Source organism: Amblyomma americanum, chromosome 9 (assembly GCF_052857255.1).
Source record: "Amblyomma americanum isolate KBUSLIRL-KWMA chromosome 9, ASM5285725v1, whole genome shotgun sequence".
NCBI classification, from domain to species: domain Eukaryota; kingdom Metazoa; phylum Arthropoda; class Arachnida; order Ixodida; family Ixodidae; genus Amblyomma; species Amblyomma americanum.
Genome location: NC_135505.1, coordinates 148,294,412 through 148,313,327, shown reverse-complemented (window position 1 = coordinate 148,313,327; position 18,916 = coordinate 148,294,412). Strand labels below are relative to the sequence as shown.

General features: G+C 47.6%; 3 protein-coding genes across 3 annotated transcripts; 1 reads left to right on the top strand and 2 right to left on the bottom strand.

The window, feature by feature from the left end:
- Window positions 1–1,895: 1,895 nt before the first annotated feature.
- On the bottom strand, window positions 1,896–8,370 carry LOC144104841 (WD repeat-containing protein 20). The gene is made up of 2 exons (XM_077638054.1): window positions 7,640–8,370; window positions 1,896–5,572 (listed from the first exon to the last, which is right to left on the bottom strand). The coding sequence occupies exons 1-2, from the start codon at window positions 7,886–7,888 to the stop codon at window positions 4,409–4,411; spliced, it is 1,413 nt and encodes a 470-aa protein (XP_077494180.1). The 5' UTR covers window positions 7,889–8,370; the 3' UTR covers window positions 1,896–4,408.
- Window positions 8,371–9,473: 1,103 nt separating this feature from the next.
- Window positions 9,474–13,511, bottom strand: Neurochondrin (neurochondrin). The gene is made up of 2 exons (XM_077638052.1): window positions 12,508–13,511; window positions 9,474–10,539 (listed from the first exon to the last, which is right to left on the bottom strand). Exons 1-2 carry the CDS (start codon window positions 13,324–13,326, stop codon window positions 9,901–9,903), a joined length of 1,458 nt encoding a protein of 485 aa, XP_077494178.1. The 5' UTR covers window positions 13,327–13,511; the 3' UTR covers window positions 9,474–9,900.
- Window positions 13,512–13,831: 320 nt separating this feature from the next.
- Window positions 13,832–18,587, top strand: spn-A (RAD51 recombinase homolog spn-A). The gene is made up of 5 exons (XM_077638053.1): window positions 13,832–13,992; window positions 14,308–14,461; window positions 15,105–15,635; window positions 16,646–16,843; window positions 18,123–18,587. The coding sequence occupies exons 2-5, from the start codon at window positions 14,381–14,383 to the stop codon at window positions 18,324–18,326; spliced, it is 1,014 nt and encodes a 337-aa protein (XP_077494179.1). The 5' UTR covers window positions 13,832–13,992; window positions 14,308–14,380; the 3' UTR covers window positions 18,327–18,587.
- The last annotated feature ends 329 nt before the right edge of the window (window positions 18,588–18,916 follow it).

The window sequence follows — 18,916 nt, the reverse complement described above, 5'->3', positions numbered from 1 at the left end:
GTGGCGCATGGTCAGGCCTCTTTTTGAGCTCTAGACCATTCATATTTGACACAAGTGTATTCTCCAGTGTGCTGTTCGAGCGCTCTAGACATGTCTGTGGACAACTGTTGCTAAACATAACCAAATCTACTGTGGCAGTGCGCATACTTATTAGCATAACTTAGTTACAGAAAATTGTGGAGGCCAGCAGTTATGAACTGGAATGCCTTTATAAAAGTAAGTAAATGCCAGTCAACACCAAAAGAATTCAGTTGAGACATAAAAGGTTGCAACCAAGATTATCAAATCACCTGTGAAAAATTTCGACCTTCGAAAAAGAATTGCACAAAGAACTCTGGCACTAACCAGGGGTTGCGGTAGCTAATTGAATGAAGAATCCACAGCTGAAAAGGTCTCTTCTTGATATCGGGAGTAGGCAGTGTAAATCTAGAAAGCCTTGCTAAGCTTGCCTTGACTTACGACTGAAACAACAGAATGCAAACCCTGGGTGTTCTTGGGTGGGCCATATTCCAACTTCACTAAATATGCCTGGATAGGAGAAGAAATGGTGAAGTGCTTTCTATAACTACCTTGCAGCATTTTGCAGAAAGACTTTGCCAAACGTGCAGAAAAAATTCTTTAAATGCATTCTGACAATTTTTCAAATAAGTCTGATGCGACAGTGCTGTAGCAGCATCAAAATTGTACTTCCACCCGTAGTTCAGACATCCCTCATGACAACAGGCAGACAGCAGTACCTCGAATAACCTGAACTGTTAATATTAAATGTCCAGTTTTAGGTACTTTGAGAGAAATCCACACATAGTGTGCTCCTCTGTAGAGCCCATGCAACTGTACTGCTCACTTGGTGAGCACAGGGGAGCGTTGCATTTGACGTAAAACAAGAGCATCTGCATGTGACTCATGAAGCATAGATTAACGAACCAAGCGGTTTTCGAAATGTAGCAGACTGCCCGAGGAACAAGCGTGTCAATAACACCAAGCAATCACCGCCATGGTTTGCCGGCAGATCTCAGACTACCAGTTTAGAAGTGAGTGTGAAAAATATAAAAACTTGTGTGACAAGTGCAACTACTTAACAAGCCTACATGGGTGATGCATGTGGGCCTATGTGGCAGAATTACAGAAACCTAAAGATGCAAGAAACTATGCTTGCATGGTTTATTATGTAGTTTCAACTTCCTACAACCTGCTTCTTTTCATATGTCTATCAATTATGAAGCCAAAACTAATAACAATGACAATAACTGCTTCCCCAAGCACAAAGCCTTCAATTTTAATCAACTACTCAAAGAACTAAGAAAGGCAGTATTGTTTTAAGTGTCAATGCAGTGCTGCTAGGCTGTGCTAGCGTAAACAGCTGTTGTTAAAAAGCACAGGAAGTGCACGAGAGCCTTCTTTAAAGGGATGCTGAGAACAAACTGAAGTTTGCCGGTATCAATAGGGTAGCTCGTTCTACTAGAAAAGTTACGACTGACTGAGAACGGTGCTTTTATAAACGAAATACAGGTGTTGCCATATTACCAACCGATTTTGCAAATGAAATGCATGTGTGCAGATACCAGAGGGTACGCTGCATTGTCATTCAATTCAGAGCGGGGTCAACTCGTCCCTTTTGTTACGGATGTCATGAGTGTGAGTCAACTGGAGGGTAGATTTTTAAATTCAATTTCCTTCGTGATAAACCTGTCTTTTGCTGCCGGACAAATGTCAACATAGCCACAGACAGGGAGTAATTTTTACTGAGAAATAACTGGATGGCATTGTTCTCACTTTCTCGTGAAGTCAACTGCGGGGCAGTGTAATGTGGAATAAAACAATGCAAACAAAATAAAGGTGAACAACTTAGAGCAGTGCAAGAGATAAGATGAAGTGAATGGACACGAACACAGAGCTGATTTGCAACCACTGCATTTTATTGCTGAAGGTGCAGCGTACAAAGGGACACGGGACAAAGAAACACACAAGAGGACTTCCACAAAACCAAGAGAAACAAAATTCAAGCAAAATGCGGATAGCAATCCACTTTAGCAAGAGAAAGGTGCCATTATACATTGCGCCTCCAGCAACAAACGCTTGTCAGTCAGACCACGTTTGTATGTCCCTTCACTATGCCTCGCAACTTGCACAGTTTGACGTCTTTCTGTTGCACCAGCCACTGCAGACATGGGCGAATGCCATTGCAGAAAAGACAGGCAAGGTCTGTCCTTTTACACTTCGTGGCCTTGTCTGCCATACAATGCTTCATGTGTCTAGCCATGATCAAATCAAAACCAATTAAAATGCTGGCAAGTGTGTCGATGAGTAAGCGCTTGGACAGTGATGATAATCTTGGTGCTGAAAAAGAGAGCAGAACGAAACTGACAAACAGCATTAGGGTGTTCTCCGGTGTCCAAGACATGCAGTGAAGTCTTAACTGAAGCACTAACCTTACCAACATGCCACAACTTTGCAGTGGATATGTGTGTGAAACCTAACTACGAAACTGGGCAGACACACTCGGGAACCGACTTGTTAGTAGCCAGCAAACCGTCAGTGGAGATAATGCAGCAAGCTAGAAAGGCACTTGTCTGGGACTCCATCAGAAAAGAACTATTCATTTCACATTCAAAAGGTACAGACAGTCAATTTAAAATTCATTTCTACCTCAAACCAAGACTAGCCACCCTAGGAAAATCGCATGACTGTCGAACATTGTAAAAGAAGCTGTACAAGGAAAAAAAAAGGATGGAGGTAGAGAAAAACGACTGAGCACTGAAGTGTGTGATGCCTTGCAGAGCTGCTAGGTGGAGCCAGGAGCACAGATACTGAATGTCCCGCAACGGGCATGGGGCGTGCTTTCCAAAAAATGCCAACTGGCAAAATGCCATTAGCGGGAATGCCACACCATGCAGCAAGTGTGGCCAAATTCCAGAAACTACCGAGCTGGCAAAAAGCACTGCAGAAATTGCTGCACTTCAATACATGAAAACTTTCACACCACACACTATTCACAATTCTGAATGGAACAGTAGCAGACTGTTCCTTTAAAGAACCATGTTCAATAGGTGTGAAAATCAATGAAAATTTTAAATCAGGTTCTGTAAAGCTAGCAAACAAGTGAAACCTGAGGCAGGGGTTATTATATTTGTTAGAAATTATAAGTTTTAAACAAGAGCGCAAATGAAGCTTCCCTATGTCAACTGCGGTGAAGAGTACAGTCTTTGAATCGATGCTTAAGCTAACTCTAGAAAATGAAAGCTGGCCTTTTTGGTTACTACTGTCACTTGTAACCCACTATTTTGCGGTTCTAGGTCACGATGACTTTCAAAGACTAAACATGTTAGCAAGTTCAGTGCAATCTTAAGAGTGAACTAACACCCCAATTAGATATGGCCGACATCACGTAGAAGCCAAGGACCTAAGGACCTACAAATCAAGATAACACAATTTTTTGGACTATTAACATAAAATTAATCTTTTTGCCTGCTCTTCTTGTTTCTGGCTCATTTATCAAAGTTTAAAACCTGAGCTGCAAAGAGGAAAAAGTGCACAACACCAACTGCCACAGCAGGATCAATGATCTTTAACCAACATCGCAAGCATCCTGAGCCAACATCTGCCAAAACCAACTGCCATCTAGTAAAGGGACCAAAGTGTGTGCCGTTGAGTTCAAAAGTTTGTGGTCGCACTAGAAATCTGCATTGTTAGACCTTTGCATACTCTACGGAGGCTACAAAGAACAAATTCCTCCAATGCACACAATCTACACATGTGCAAAGGCAGTTCTTTTACTAGGTAAATGTTTATTGAAAGCTACTTTATTTGAAACAAAGCTCCTGAAAGCAACCTCAATGATCACAGCAGCTCATGAGTAAAAAAAACCAATACAGGTAAGCTCAACTTTATTATTTACTGCTGAGCGAACACTCAAAGGAAGTAAAGAAGCAAGAAATGCCTCCACGTGTTATGGGCATGGCCATGCCTGTGACCACGTCCCCATCACAGGTTTAAGAATTTCTTACATTCCTCACACAAACCTTCAGCATGGCCATCCTGCGATATCACATGGACCAAACGGAAAAAAATGAAAGCTTTTCACTCACAAGTGTTTCATCTGCTTGCATCACCCTGAAAACTATTTATTAGATATCAGTCCCAACAGATGTGCCTTCTCTACACATAAGGCCTAAGACGGGTCTCGCCAGCACAGCTGGGATAGACCCGAGACACGCACAGTGGCACTGTTCATTCCATTTTCAGTGGGCACATCCAAGGCCTGGCCTGAGCTGTGCACACTACAGCTGCTACCATAGCGTGCATGCTAGTAGAAATACGGAACAGTCCTGTACTGGAGAAGTGGCTTCCAGAAGCAACAAAGCCAAAGCAGCTAATTTATTGGACACTGCACTCTCTGCAACCACCATCATCAGACGACAGTCGAAGCCCTCCCTGGCCTCGCCCAAGTGCACACATAACCTTCCTGGCAAGCAGTCACAAGGCAGTCTTCTCGGAAGACTAGCGCCGTGAGCCGCTCGGGCGCCACTTTCTTGCAGATGTGCGGCTCGAGCATGGGGACCTCGTCAAGCCGCGGACATGCGGGGCTTCCCACCAGCTTCTGGGCCGAATTGACTGTGGTTGCGTTACTACTACGAGTCTGCTGCTGTTGCTGCTGCTGTTGACGTGCTTGCTGCTGCAGCTGGGACGCCTGTGGCACACCACCAGTGTTGGGACTGTTGTTGCCGGTGAGAAGCAACGAGGCACGGGGTGCGCGTGGCTGCTTGAGCACATCCTCGGTCAAATCCCAGAGGCAGAGCTGTGTGTCCTGACCCACCGACCCAAAGCGGTACGACGTGTCTGCCGGGCAGTCTCCAGAGGCGTGGCTGCTTCCGTCGAGGCAGGAATCGAAGGCCACCCCCTGCACCCATGAGCGGTGTCCCTGACCGCGAGCCACGACGCGCTTGTCCTGAAAGGACCACACGGTCACCAGGTCATCCTCACCACCGGCCACCACGTACTTCCCGTCAGGGCTCCAGCAGACACACAGCAGGCCGCCAAAGTAGCTCCGCACAAGCCCTACCAGGTCCATGGTGTCATAGCAGAAAACGCGCAGGAAGCCGTCCTGGCTGGCCGTGGCAAGGTACCGGGCACAGGGTGAGAAAGCAAACTCGTGAAGAGCGCCATCCCCCACCACCCAGCGATAGAGAGGGTTGCGGGTGCTTTTCGTCTTGCAGGTGAACACACTAAAGCCGTCGCCCTGCTTGAACAGCTGGTAGTGCGGCGGCGTGGAGCCGCAGGGTAGGTCCTCCTTGTACACGTACAGCTGGCCGCTTGCATGCGACACCAAGAACAGGCTATTTGAGTTGGGCAGCCATTTAAGACATGTCACTCGTGTCTTGTCAATGAAGCGCTCGTCGTTGTACAGCCGGCTCAGCTCCTTCTTGACCGGATCGATGAGTTGCACCTGACCCGCAGAGAAGCCCACAAGCAACAGCAGGCCACCATCAGGTGTCGCAGAGGGGTGAAAGTCGTGGCAGGTTGGGTACGTGCCCTTGTACACACGCTTGTCCACGGGCTTGCTGAGGTCTGCCGCCTGCAAGAATGCAATTGTCTAATCAGCTTTCTTTTACACACCTGCGTTGAGACCAGGTCCACTGCAGGTATTCCAACAATTTTTCAGATTAACACTCGCAGAGCAAGATGCTTGTCAGCATTCGTAAGTTGGCTTTCGAAAGGCACAAACCCCAACGTACTACAACATTTTTCAGCGCTCATTTTGCCTAATCTAGGATACTGCAGCCCAGCTTGGACCCCGCAAAGCACACAGCTCTCCGTCTGCCTCACTGGGGGTCAGTACAGTGCCGAGCTGTCTACACAGTTGTGAAACACTCACACATTCGCTCAGCAGCTCCTTATTATAAAGGAACACGAATTGATGCGCTACTGCAAATGTTTGGTGGGGACGCTCTAAACCTGTGACGACAAGTCACAACACAAGGTTTCTATACTCCATTTCATATATAGCAGGCAACGCAGCGGAGGCTATGGTTGTAGTGCACCAGAAAAACCATATTACTCCGCCATGTATCATTCGTTCCTCTCAAAATTTCAGTGAGTGTTTGGACAAAAACAAATAGCAGTATAAAATGAAAACCTAACATTGAGATTTACAGTCAAGCTGTGTGGCGCTCGGTGTTCAGGCTCTCTGGCTACAATTTTCTCTAGGAGTGCACAACTTTTAGGAGTCCGAGCGATTCGCCCCACCAGCCGCATATCATATTGCCACATGTCATTCTTCACTTCTCAAAATCTCCATGAGTTGCAGGACGAAAATGTGGTCGGAGGTACAATAAAGTGCAGGAGGTTCCCAGTCATGGCACTTGAGATTTGTTGAAATAAAATATGCATGTTGATTAGGTTTATGAGGGTTTAACGTCTCAAACCGACTGAGGCTATGAGGGACGCCGTAGTAAAGGGCTTGTGTTCACTTTGGTTTCAGTGGCGAGCTAATTTTCGTAAGCGGTCTTAGCCTGCGTGAACACGAACGCTAGCTATAGCAGCATTGCCTGCTATGGATGAAATGGAGTACAGGCACTTGTCCCTTATCAATCTACACTTCTCCTCACCTCCTTTCTTCGCCGCTCTCATCTTGGTGGCCTGCAACCTATGTTAGCATGGATTCGTTGTCACAGTCAGCTATTTCTTGGGACCCGGGCTGTTCATCTCTATGTCTCTCCCTACCTCAACACCCCACCTGCGCTATCAGACTCTGCCTCCCTATGCTCGTTTTCAAAATGTGTGGTGGCTTATCTTTGCGGAAACAACAGCTCAAGCCCACACGGCAATGCCCCTGAAAACTGGGGCACCCTTTATCGTTGGTTTCTTCCCTCTCAACCCCTTCCGCCCCCTTTCCTCCTCACTGCAGACCCCCTAGCGTAATGCCTCTCCACAATGCCTTACTCTCCAGATAACATTCATTCAGTGCACTACCTTGCACAAAAACTACAGCAGCATTAGCACTCCCACAGCTTCAAGATTCCTTTGACTAACTTGTTTTTTGAGGTTCAGTTCTTCCAGCTTTTGCAGGCCACTTGCCCTATATGAGCTAGGCAAAGCACACACATATCCCTCGGAAATCATTAGCACAAAGAAATGAATTTCTTTTCAGCACTCTGCTAAGGGAATGCATTGCATATAGTAAATGGTGGACACTTGGTCACAAGCAGTGTGAACTTCTTGAACTGCTTGCAACTTATTACCCACTGAGTATGCACATGGCATCTGCATGCAGATAGCTCACTCATAATTATGGCTCGGAGCTGCTGATGAAGAGAAGCCAAGGATCAAAGTCGGATCAATGCATGCGATGGAGGCAAAGTAAAAAACAAACAAAAAACAAGTGAACTCAGAAATGGTGTGTGTCTCAAGTGTCCACCCTTGCACCCCTATTCAACTTGCGCTGGCACCATCAAGCTCAAACCAACTCGTGAGGTTTCGTGCACACAAGGGTATGAATGGCATTGCTGTAAGTTGCTGTACAAATAAAATGAGCTCATAATCCTGCTGGTTCGTCGTTTTCGGCGCCCTACTGCAACACAACACTGACACAGGAAGCACACACGCTCTCGAGCTGCGGGCTGGGTTCAGGAGATAGGTATACCTTCTTGACGCCCCGGTACATGTAGACGTAGAGCTCGCGACCCACGTTGAAGCAGATGCGGTCCTCGGTGCCGGCAGAGTCGGCCAACGACACGAAGGAGACCTTGACGGGGCTGTTGGACTGGCTACTGCTGTAGCCGACGCGGTTGGGTCGCGAGTATTCAGACAAGCTGAGCACCTTGTAGGTGCCCTCGCGTGTCGTGAACTGCGTCTTCAGTTCGTCCTTGCCGCCGCCTTCGGACGTGGCCATCTCGCCGGCATATGCGCCCGGCACCGACTCCAGCTTTGACGCTGATTGCCGCGGAACTCCAGCCGCTTAACGCGCCCAGAGTTCACACTGCGGTAGAAGACGGCGAAGTTCACCGCGTTGCCCTCACATGCCCGGCGTGGCGGCAGCGGCGGCTGCGGCTCACGTCTTCCTCGTCGTCGAGAGCTTCATCTTCGCACTGCACCACACAGCTGCACAGGCTCCATGGGCAGGTCCGCCGGGCCCCATTCAGTGCGGTCCGCTAACTGCGCTCGCCGTGTTGTTCGCGATCCTCCGGTCAGAACATCGCTGCCGAATGCGCGGCGTAATCTACGTCCGGGCCATGCACTGTAGTAAACATGGCGAGCCACATGGATAGATTAGCGCAGTGTAGAACTGCGGGTGGCTGTTGGACGCTGGCTGTGGACAAAAACGCCAAGCAAAAAGAAGGTACCGCGGCGTAGCTTATTTTCGAAGTTAGTTGTGAAACTCTCACTACTCTGTTAAAAAAAAAATGCTATTGATGATGATGATCAGATTAGCTGTTTAATTTTGAAATAATTTGCTTCAAATATTATTAAAACACATTTATACATTTACAATGTTTAATTATATATAATATATTAAACCTACCTTGGCAAAAAAAAAAAAAGGCAGCTAAATGTGCTTTCAACGTTGGACAACACATGAAGGTGACCGGCGATCACGCAGCTTCTAATAGAACACTAACGCAGCCCAGTCAGTCACACTCTTCAATTTTTTTCCATGTTTGTTGGGCTATTTCCTCCCCCTCCCTTTTTTTTTAAAGATAGACGACTAGACCGACTAGACATTATTGTCACCTACTTTTTATCATCATCACCAGCCCGACTACGCCCACTGCAGAGCTAATTCTGCTAATTCGCCCATAGCACTCCATTAAACCCTGCTATGCGCCAGCAGCGGTCTCCTTATTCCCGCAAACTTCTTAATCTCATGCGCCCGCCTTTGTAGCCCCCTACTACGCATGTGATCTCCTGGAATCCAGTCAACCATCGGCTTTCTTCCTTCGCATTACATGTCCTGCCCAAGCCCTATGGCCAAGCCGGTGTTTTTTTTTTTTTTTGTTGCGTGTGTTTATGTATGAGGGGACACTATGATTATCTCGTGTTCCCATGCCTGCAATTCCTCGTAATCAACGCCGAGCAACGCGCCCACCCTACAAGCCCCTCAAGCACTTGCAATATGTTTGATTGCTCGTAACTTCTAGATACAGCTCTTTCCTTGTCATTTAACGAAAAGTTAAAGGCTTCTCGAACACAAGCAACTTTGTGAGGTGAAGCACTGACAGGCATTCTCGAACCAGTCCTTGAAGTACCTGTAGCTAGTCCCGGTGCAGGCCGACATAGCATGGTGAAGGCCAAATAAACCCCTCTCGAGGTCTAAAAACAAATTTCAAGAGGACAGTACAGGCTGCTGCTTTTACACCATACAAGAAATTTCAAGCCGCAATGTGAACTCAACAGACGTCTGTTCAACATGTCTTCACAAGCTCAGTGTATTTTTGTGTGTCCAGCAAAACATGCACACTATTGTTGCTATGGGCTGCTTTGTCAAAAAGGAGAAGGCTTGCTTTATTTGTCCATAACCATGCATGATGTATGTAATGCAGGAAACATGCCATTCTTCAAGAAAAAGCAGGAAACGATGTTTTCAACATTGGACAACACATGACGGTGACTGGTGACAACTCAGCCCAGTCTGTCACACTCTTCTACTGTTCCGTGCTCGTAGTGCTATTTGCTACCTTTTTTCACCATGAACCAGTCAATGACCTTTGTTTTTTGCTGCATGCCAGTGCTTACAAATGTTGATACCCTTGATAACGGTGCATGTTCCACATGCACTATCTTCAAATGCTGAGACTGACGTAAGGCACAGTGCAAGTTCAAACAAACAGGCTTTTTGCAAAACGTTAGGGCTGAGGAAAGAACTTGGACAAGCCTTTATATCCCGCTAGCATCAACACCCTTCGCTCACAGCTCCAGGGCAGGCAAAACATCTGCAAGCAGTTGCCTACCAAGAGATCTAAGCTCATTCCATTCGTCGACATCAGCTTCGGATAAAGTTGGTGATGATCCAAACAGCAAAAAACAAGTTTCAACAAAAGTTCGCAGATTTGGAGTGTCGCTTACGACTTGTGAACGACGCAATCTTGACCTGAGAAGAAACAGTCCTAGAAGTGATACATTTGCTTTCAACAGTGTGGGGCAGTCGGCCTCAACCACTGCCTTCTGAACACACAGTTCCAACAAGTGGGGAAACGAGTCCAAAGCTTTGGCATCGAGCACAGCCAGGTTGAGGAAGATGCCAAAGCACGTTTCCAGCTGCTGAAATGGCGCAGTCCATTGGGTCAGGTACAGGTGAAGCTTGTCCAAAACCGGTGACTTTAGCACGATGGGCCGCAGAGTATCGTCAGCGGTGAGGTGACACAGTGCTGGAATTGCCAGAGGCAAGATGGCCTCCTCAGAGCTGGCCAGCTCTAGGAGAGGACCCAGGACTTTGGCAACTTCTGGCCGCATGGATGTTGAGTCGTCCGCCAACCAGCGACACAGCAGGCGACAGAGTGGCAACATTATGGCTTGGCCATGGCCTTCACATGGAGACTGAAACGCCTAGAGAAAGAGTAAAAGAACTTCATCAAAGGTGCGAAGGACCAACCTAGTCCAGCATGAAGGAATCAGTGGAACAAAAATTTAGCACTTCCGTGTTTTCTGCTTATGGTTCCTTTCATCAGTAGGTGCCCACATAGTGATCATGTCGGGCAGCCTTGCTTGCTTCGTCAAAAAACAAATAATTAACTAAACAATAACTTATCATATCCAGTCTTTGATATTTTAAAGCGCGCCAGGTACACCATGATGTCACAAGGTTTTCAAGCAGCTGGTCTCTGCTTCTATGAAGATCATCAGAAAAGGGCACACAAAACCACCACAAGCCATGAGCACTCACAGCACAATGAAGCGAAATCGTAAATTGTAGGGTTTAATGTTCCGAAACGATATATAAGTTATGAGGGATGCCTTAGTGAAGGGCACCAGAATTATTCTGACCACCTGGGGTCATCTCACAGCACATGGGCGTCTGCATTTCACCTCTATCAAAATACAGCTGCTGCAGTCGGGATTGAACACGCAACCTGGGGATCAGCAGCCGAACGGCAAAGCCACCGTAGTAGGCAGGACAATGATGAATTTGTTGCTCGATTGTCTGCTGCTAGCATACACGACTTGTGCCAGCTCCGTGGTTTGCACCAGATAACCGGCAGCGAAGAATGTGCCGCCGGTCTGTGAGCACATGTGATCCGTGGCAGTCCGTCAGAACATTCTAGCACATAAAGGTTAAACACTTGGTGTTAAATAGTGATGTGATAAATTATCTGAAGTACATTGGGGCATCTCTTGTCCAGTTCAGTTCCTTCCAAAACCTTGAGCACTGTCGTCAGAAAGGAAAAAAGAAACGGGACTTCAAAACTTTGTGTTCGCCTTTAACTTATTGCACATAGCAAATAATTAGCCTAAGACTAGTCTGCTGTTGTGTTAGGCACAGAATTTCTAGAAGCAATGAGCATGGTGGCATAGCTGGACCGTCAAACCAATACGCACTGCATAGAATCCTGCCACCCAGTACTATGCCTATGAGTGGCAATAGTATTTCACTTCACTGAAGTTCTACTGTTAAAATTCCTCTTTTGGTAGGAGTCACCATCCCAGCTGGGATTCCTGACTGTCTGACGAAGGCACCTACGCAAATGCTTTGCATGCATTTTAAAGTGCTTTGGGCACTTGCCTTGTATCAAGAGGCCATGTTAATTCAAATAGACATGCACATTACTCCAGTTGAAAAAATACAAGCCGGCCAAGCGGATCTTGATGATGTGGGATTAGAGGGCCACTGTGCACTCACCACTGAACTACATGATGCAAACAGCCCTTGAGGCCACAGACGCCTAACCAGAATTTATATCGGAGCCCTCAGCAGAGCTTATACTTCTAAAATGGGAAATCATGATTCCTTAAGCTGTTGTTAAGGTGGTGGTAAACAAGAAAATGACATGCAGAGGTTGCCAGTATGGTCTTTGCACACGCCATGTTTCCAAACTCGCTTGCTTAATAAAGTTTTCCATCCATCCTCGGTAGCTCACTTGATTGCTGCACGCCAGTTGGTGTGTGAACATATTAAAATGAACCTCACATAACTAAGGCAAAAGAAGTAAGACTATGATGGTCATGAAAAGCAGAGTATATTTGTGAGTGACTTTTCTGCTGTCTCAAGTAGCTGTCTGGAATGTAGTTCATGTTCCAACAACTTCAAACACTTACATTCCCTTTGTGGTCGGTGACTGCTAAGTTTTTCTTTTTAAATATCAATTTTGTAACAAGGCTGATATCCCCAGTCATTCTCAGAACATTCCTCTCCGAACTTTGTTTTAACCTTGTGTGTATACATAGTATATTTCTCTAAGTGTGATGTTTATAGTCAACAATTGTCCAGCGTGTCCGTATCCTTTGTGCCCTCGAGTTGTTGCGCTGACTTTCAACTGCGTCTCTAAGGTGATTTTCCTAACCATCAGGGGAGTATACCTCGTCCAAGAAAGCGATTAGCACGCCTGGCACGCGGGCCGCCGAGGCCGGAAGCTTGCCACCGGTCACGGCTTCGTCCACGGCCGCTTCTAGCAGCACGCAACTGTGGGCCACCAGCACGGCGTCAGGCGGCGTGCCCCCCTGAGCCCCGTACAGCTGCATCTCCAGCTCGACGGCAGCCAGCGCCGTCGCTGCGGTGTCCAGCGACCCCAGCCCGCGACGCTCGGCCATCGACGCCAGAAGCGCGAAGAGACCGCGCTTGGCATCCGCGTTGAGCCTGCCTGCCGCGGCCCGTGCCGTGCAGGCACGCACGGCTGAGATCAGTTCGTCGCCGTCAGGCAAGTTCATGGCGAGGCTCGTCAGCAGGGCGCCCAGCTCGGGTGGAGTCAGTTCCACCAGTGCCGACAACAGCCCGCTCTGGACCAGCGCCCGGCATCCCGGTTCATGCACGGCGAGCCGCGACGCGCAGTCGACACCCGTCGCGGTTCCCAGGTCGCCCAGGGCGGCCACCAGTGCGTCCAGCGCCGGTCGCAGTGGCTCGCACAGGTCGGCGTCAACGGCGAACGCGCACACGATGTCCGCGCCCAAGGCGCGGAACGCGTCCTCTTCCGCCTGCAGCAGTCTCACGACGAATGGCACGCTGATGGCGTCCAGCAGTTTCCGCTTGTCGTCGAGTTGCAGAGACGCGGCGTCCACCGCTTTGGTCAAGACGAGGAGCGCCGCCAGCTTCTCGACGTCCGAAGTCGATTTGCGTAGAGCCTTGCAGGTGCTCTTCAGCAAGCGACCTTGGCGAATCTCGTCTCGTTCGAGCGAGCTCATTTCGTCCGATTTGGCTACGGGGGCAACAGTTAGCTATCCTGCGAAGCATGTGGCAAGCATGTGGCCCTACACAACACCCCAACGTGCTTTCAGCACATTTCAGAGCAGTATTATATAACCTCCTTGTTCCGAGCACACGTTTCAGCACTTCACACAATCCGCCCTGCTTGACATTTGTTTTGGCTACTTTCGGCCGCAGATCAGCAGGGCGACTGGCTTCAAGCAGTTTTGTTTTTTTCCTGCCCCAAAACAAAAGTTGCGGTTCACAGGTGTCCAACGATATATGAGACAGATACTGCGCCATTTCCTTTCCCCAAAAAAACAATTATTATCACTGTCTATTATATATTTTGATATAATAATTATGTTTTTTACAAAGTTATATCAGCGCTCAAAACTATAGTGAAATCCTGCAGGACAGCTACAGCGGTGTGCGAAGCGTCAGCAGCGATGCTGCGGTTTTTCAAGTTTGCTGTGCACGTAGCACGCTAGCCGCACTAAATGAACTGCCAACTTTCGCGCCAGCTTGGATGGCGGGATCTTCGCGCTCGTGTTGTACGCGTCGTGACTTGTTTGTGTGCTGACGGCGATATGCAGTAGTGCCTCTTCAACTTACGTGTTTTTTTCTTGAGTATGTTCTGAACAGAAGAGGAGGCTGAAACGAAGGTAACTTATTGCGCAAAAATGTTGAAGTTGCTATCAGGGAGTTGGCGGCTGATACCAGACGGCACACTCAGGCACCGACACACATCGAACATTTTCGCTTAAGTAACTCTTGTATCTAATGGTGTGCAGTAAAACTGCGATTTAATTGCATGTAGCCCAGGATGGCAGAGTATCTTTTAGTCCTAGTCAAACATTACAGTGTCGGCTTTGATCGGAAAGCTCCAATTAAAATTTCCGGTAGCGAAAACTTGTTGACTGTGTTGGGCAAGTGAGTACAATGAGTGAGTACAATGATCTATTTTGTTCATGTTTCAGCTTTAAGTGCTCGATTCTACTGACGTGCGCGTCCCGTGGGTCGTGCAATTGAGACACAAGACTTTGCACGAGCATGACGGACGTCGAGGAGAGAGACGCTGTTGAGTTCGAGGATGCTGAGAACTTCGGGCCAGTGAAAATCCAGAAGTTGGAGGTAAGGCCAATAGTTGCGTGTTGTTGCACGACTGCGCACCCTAAAACTCGGAGTTGTGTTCACAAAAGTCTTAGGAAGTCTGTTTGATCACAAGCGGCGTCGGACTGAATCTCCTGAATTTTTTGCCATCTAAAACAGCTGTTATGCATGTTAGCAAACGCTTTGTGCCGACCATTACTTGTGGAGTTTAATTTTATTACTTCCGTTAAGAAATGCTTCATTCCACTCGATATGACTGTCATGATGCAAAGTGGTCACTTTCAAAGTAGTGTATGCTACAAAATCTCATAACCACATGGAAATGTTTATTACCATTTGCTGAGAGTAGCATTTGTCAACTAATGACTTAGGGGAACGTGTTCACATTTATGATCTCTCAGTATAAGTTGTGAGAAGTATCTCTAGGCTTGGTGATGTGTGCAAATTAAAATATTTTGATATTCCACATGCACATCACTACTGCCTGGAAAGTGGTCTAGTTTGTATTGCTTGAAAAGCAGCAGCCTGGATTAGCAACGCTAATTAGAAATGGTGCTACGTTTGCTGTGCGACAGTGTTGCGGAACTCTGTCGACTGGGATCATTATGGGATATGACTGTGCATGACGATGATGTGGCGACTAAACTGGTGGGGCTATCTGCAGGGCAATGGCATTGGGGCAGCAGACATCCGCAAGCTCGAAGAAGCTGGCTTCCACACGGTCGAGGCTGTGGCATACGCCCCCAAGAAGCAGCTGCTGGTCATCAAAGGCATCAGCGAGGCCAAGGCCGACAAGCTTCTGACCGAGGCAGCCAAGCTAGTTCCGCTGGGATTCACCACGGCCACCGAGATCCACCAGAAGCGCTCGGACATTGTTCAGATCACCACGGGCTCCAAGGAGCTCGACAAGCTGCTGGGTGGTGGCATCGAGACAGGCTCTATCACGGAGATGTTTGGCGAGTTCCGGACTGGCAAGACTCAGCTGTGCCATATGTTAGCTGTCACCTGCCAGCTGCCCATTGAGCACAGTGGTGGCGAGGGAAAGTGTCTCTACATCGACACCGAGGGCACCTTCCGGCCTGAGCGGCTCTTGGCTGTTGCTGAGAAGTACGGCCTGTCAGGCCAGGATGTGCTGGACAATGTGGCGTATGCGCGGGCCTACAACTCTGACCACCAAACACAGTTGCTCATTCAGGTCGGTGGAAGGGACTCCACCCAGAGGAGTCTGTATTAGCGAAATATAAGTGGCGTGACCTTCACTTTTCGTGGTGGTGACAGAAAAGTTTCGGTAACGTTCAGCAGGAGCCATTTACTTTATTGGATGATGCTCACTCATTCACTGTGAAGTTTTTTAGTGGCCTTTAACAAGGGCAGTTTGCTTCCCAAGAAGGTCGACTCCCCTCCCCCTCCACCAACTGGATGATTGTCAGTAGCAGTGTCTGAAAAAAACTAAGAGACCCCAAGGTGGAGTAGATTTGTAATAAGCGAGTAATTCCGCATTGGCATCTATTGATGTGCAGCCCTATGATTACAAAGGAAAGCTATATAGCTTCCATAGAAACTTCGTAGTTAAAGAAAAATTCGTCCTAATTGCGTCCCAATTTTCTTGAAAGAAAATTCAGCCATTTGACCAACACTGTTCCCACTTTGAGTTGTTGATCAATTCGCTCTCGCCCTACCATATGCTAGCCATCCCGGCTAGCTCGGTCGGTAGAGCGAGTGCTCCATTAAAGCAGTGTTCCTGGGTTTGAACCCCAGACCGGGATGAAGTTTTCTTTAACTAGGAAGTTTCAGTAGAAGCAGTATAGCTTTTGTTTGTAGCTGTAGGGCTGCGCTTGGGTGGATGCCTATGAGTAATTATTTCCTTAGTACAAAACTAAGAGACGTTAGCAGATGCTTATGGTAGCACTTAGGTCTCCTTGTGTGTAACTGCCAGGTAGATGGTTGAGGACAGCTAGTGAGGACCTGATATTTAGTCTTCACTCTTGCCTAGCTGGAGCAGAATAAACCGAATAACTTTTTACCACATTTGTCGGAAGTTGTTCGCGATTTTGCGAATTCATTTTGAAGAGTAATTTTCTCTGTTTTCTTAAGAGGAGAAACTCTGGGCAGCAGAGCAGTGCTGATGTCACTGTAATTATCCAGTGGGCAGCATCAATGGTGTGTTTAGCTCATAGGGCTTGATGCCTGTCGATGCGAATGCAGGCCTCAGCCATGATGGCAGAGACTCGGTACGCACTGCTCATCGTCGACTCGGCAACGGCACTGTACCGCACAGACTACTCCGGCCGGGGGGAGCTGAGTGCCCGGCAGATGCACCTGGCACGCTTTCTGCGCATGCTGCTGCGGTTAGCCGACGAATTTGGCGTTGCGGTAGTGATCACCAACCAGGTCGTGGCCCAGGTAAGCACTCGTAAATCGAAGCTGTCAGTGGTCGAACGAGCCAGTGGTAGGGCAGTGTTTCCAACTGTGCATATGTCTTGGGGATGAGGAAGGGCCGTCAAGTAAGGTGGTGAGGTGGGCAAGTGTCGAGCTTCTTGTTTTTGTGCAACCCAAGGTGTCAAGACATTTATTGAACTCAGTGCCATATTTCCGTTAGTGTTCCCATCACAGCCTTAAAGGGACATGAGAACTCATTCATGCTGGCCTGTATTGAAAATTTAGTCTTTTCTAATCACAGAGAGGCTGCTTTCAGTGAAAAATGTAAGCTTTCTAATGTAGAAAAGGATAAAAAAAATTGAAATCACTGCCCGCGGCAGTTTTCACAAACAAACTACAGCAGCAGCAATCACTTTATTGATTATGGGTCTCCAAGGCCAGGCCACACAACTGACCACTTCCCATTCAGCTGTCATGGAAGCCATATTTTTCTCGACGTCATGATTTTCGCACATTTGATTCGAGTGGCAGTGTGAGAAACAAATTTTGGTCCCCTGTGTGTTTGAATCATAAAGAGCTGAATGTACTCTAAAATGCTAGGTGTACTGTAGCAACAATGATCCTGAAAATAAATAGACAGAGCAAGAAGTAGCCATTGCGGTGGCTCAGTGGTTATCGTGCTCGGCAGCTGACCCGAAAGACATGGGCTCGATCCCGGCCGCCGCGGTCGCATTTCGATGGAGGCGAAATGCTGGAGGCTCGTGTACTGTTTGACGTCAGTGTACATTAAAGAACCCCAGGCGGTCGAAATTTTCTGAAGCCCTCCACAACAGCATCCCTCATAGCCTGATTTGCTTTGGGACATTAAACCTCATAAACCAAACCAAAAAGTACCGCAGAATTGTAAAAGCAAGTGGAGGCCAGGCACACTTTCTCAAATTGTGTCTCTGCCCTCAGTGGTTTTGGCTGAGCATCAAATGATCTTACAGACATGCTGCTCAGGAAGAAATGAATGGATATGTCTGGTAGTGTAAGCCATTTTGATTAGGTTGTTCCCAAACGCTTGATGCATAATTTTCAGTGCTGAGATTCTATTCGACACTTTTCATTGTTGTCATCAATCAAACAGGATTGTTCAATTCAACAGCAAAACAAAACACCAAACATTGCCCCTGCATGAAATTCAAGTGCCAGCTAGCCAGTAGTTTGTCCAGGACAACTATCTAGTGCAGGCAGGCCAACATTTCAATCCGTGGTATTCCAGTAGCAATGGACCATAGCTGTGCGCCGCCTCAATGTGCAGGTGGATGGGGCGGCCATGTTTTCAGCTGATCCCAAGAAACCCATTGGAGGTAACATCATGGCGCACGCGTCCACCACAAGGCTGTACCTGCGGAAAGGTCGCGGGGAAACCCGCATCTGCAAGATCTACGACTCGCCGTGCCTGCCCGAAGCCGAAGCCATGTTCGCAATCACGCCCCAGGGCATCTCTGATGTGAAAGAGTGACAGCCTCCTCTAGTCGAGCAATTACTGTGCATATTCGTCGTGATTGCATCCTTTGGCATGACGTGAAGAGGCTCTGCAATGTACTGGCAGACCAGTCTCCAAGTGAAGCGGATGGCCTCCGTGCTTGACCAAATGTGTGTAAACTTGCACAGACTCTCAACAACTCAAATGTTTCACTTGCCAGCTGGTTCGATCTCTTCAAGCACTTCCTTTCACATGTTTGCAATATCCCAATACACAGCATCAGGTGTCCTTTCTGAATGAGCGTTACAGTTGACTGCCTGCTGCAAGTTGTAGCCGAGGCTATGTTTGGTGGTCCAGCAATGTAATGCCCTGCAGCGTAGCTTCAGAAGATATTTGCTACTGATTAATGCAAACCCTGATTTACATGTGGCAGCATGGGACTAAACATCCTAAAACATGAAGCAAAAATGGCAGCTGTGATGATCTGTTGGAAAGTAATGGTGCCTGGCTATTACGTCAACAAATTTTCCAGCAAGGAATTATATTATACTAATCCTAGGTCAATTTGATATAAAAATTCCTTCCCACATCAGTTTAATTTTTTTAATTTTCCGCTTTTCGCTGCT

Excerpts from the sequence above, each read along its gene's own strand:
- LOC144104841 (XM_077638054.1), bottom strand. The coding sequence starts at position 7,888 with ATGGCCACGTCCGAAGGCGGCGGCAAGGACGAACTGAAGACGCAGTTC. Across the intron at positions 5,573-7,639 it reads TGTACCGGGGCGTCAAGAAG|GCGGCAGACCTCAGCAAGCC; the intron begins GTATACCTATCT and ends GCATTCTTGCAG.
- Neurochondrin (XM_077638052.1), bottom strand. The coding sequence starts at position 13,326 with ATGAGCTCGCTCGAACGAGACGAGATTCGCCAAGGTCGCTTGCTGAAG. Across the intron at positions 10,540-12,507 it reads TAATCGCTTTCTTGGACGAG|GCGTTTCAGTCTCCATGTGA; the intron begins GTATACTCCCCT and ends CTCTTTCTCTAG.
- spn-A (XM_077638053.1), top strand. The coding sequence starts at position 14,381 with ATGACGGACGTCGAGGAGAGAGACGCTGTTGAGTTCGAGGATGCTGAG. Across the intron at positions 15,636-16,645 it reads AAACACAGTTGCTCATTCAG|GCCTCAGCCATGATGGCAGA; the intron begins GTCGGTGGAAGG and ends ATGCGAATGCAG. Across the intron at positions 16,844-18,122 it reads CCAACCAGGTCGTGGCCCAG|GTGGATGGGGCGGCCATGTT; the intron begins GTAAGCACTCGT and ends CTCAATGTGCAG.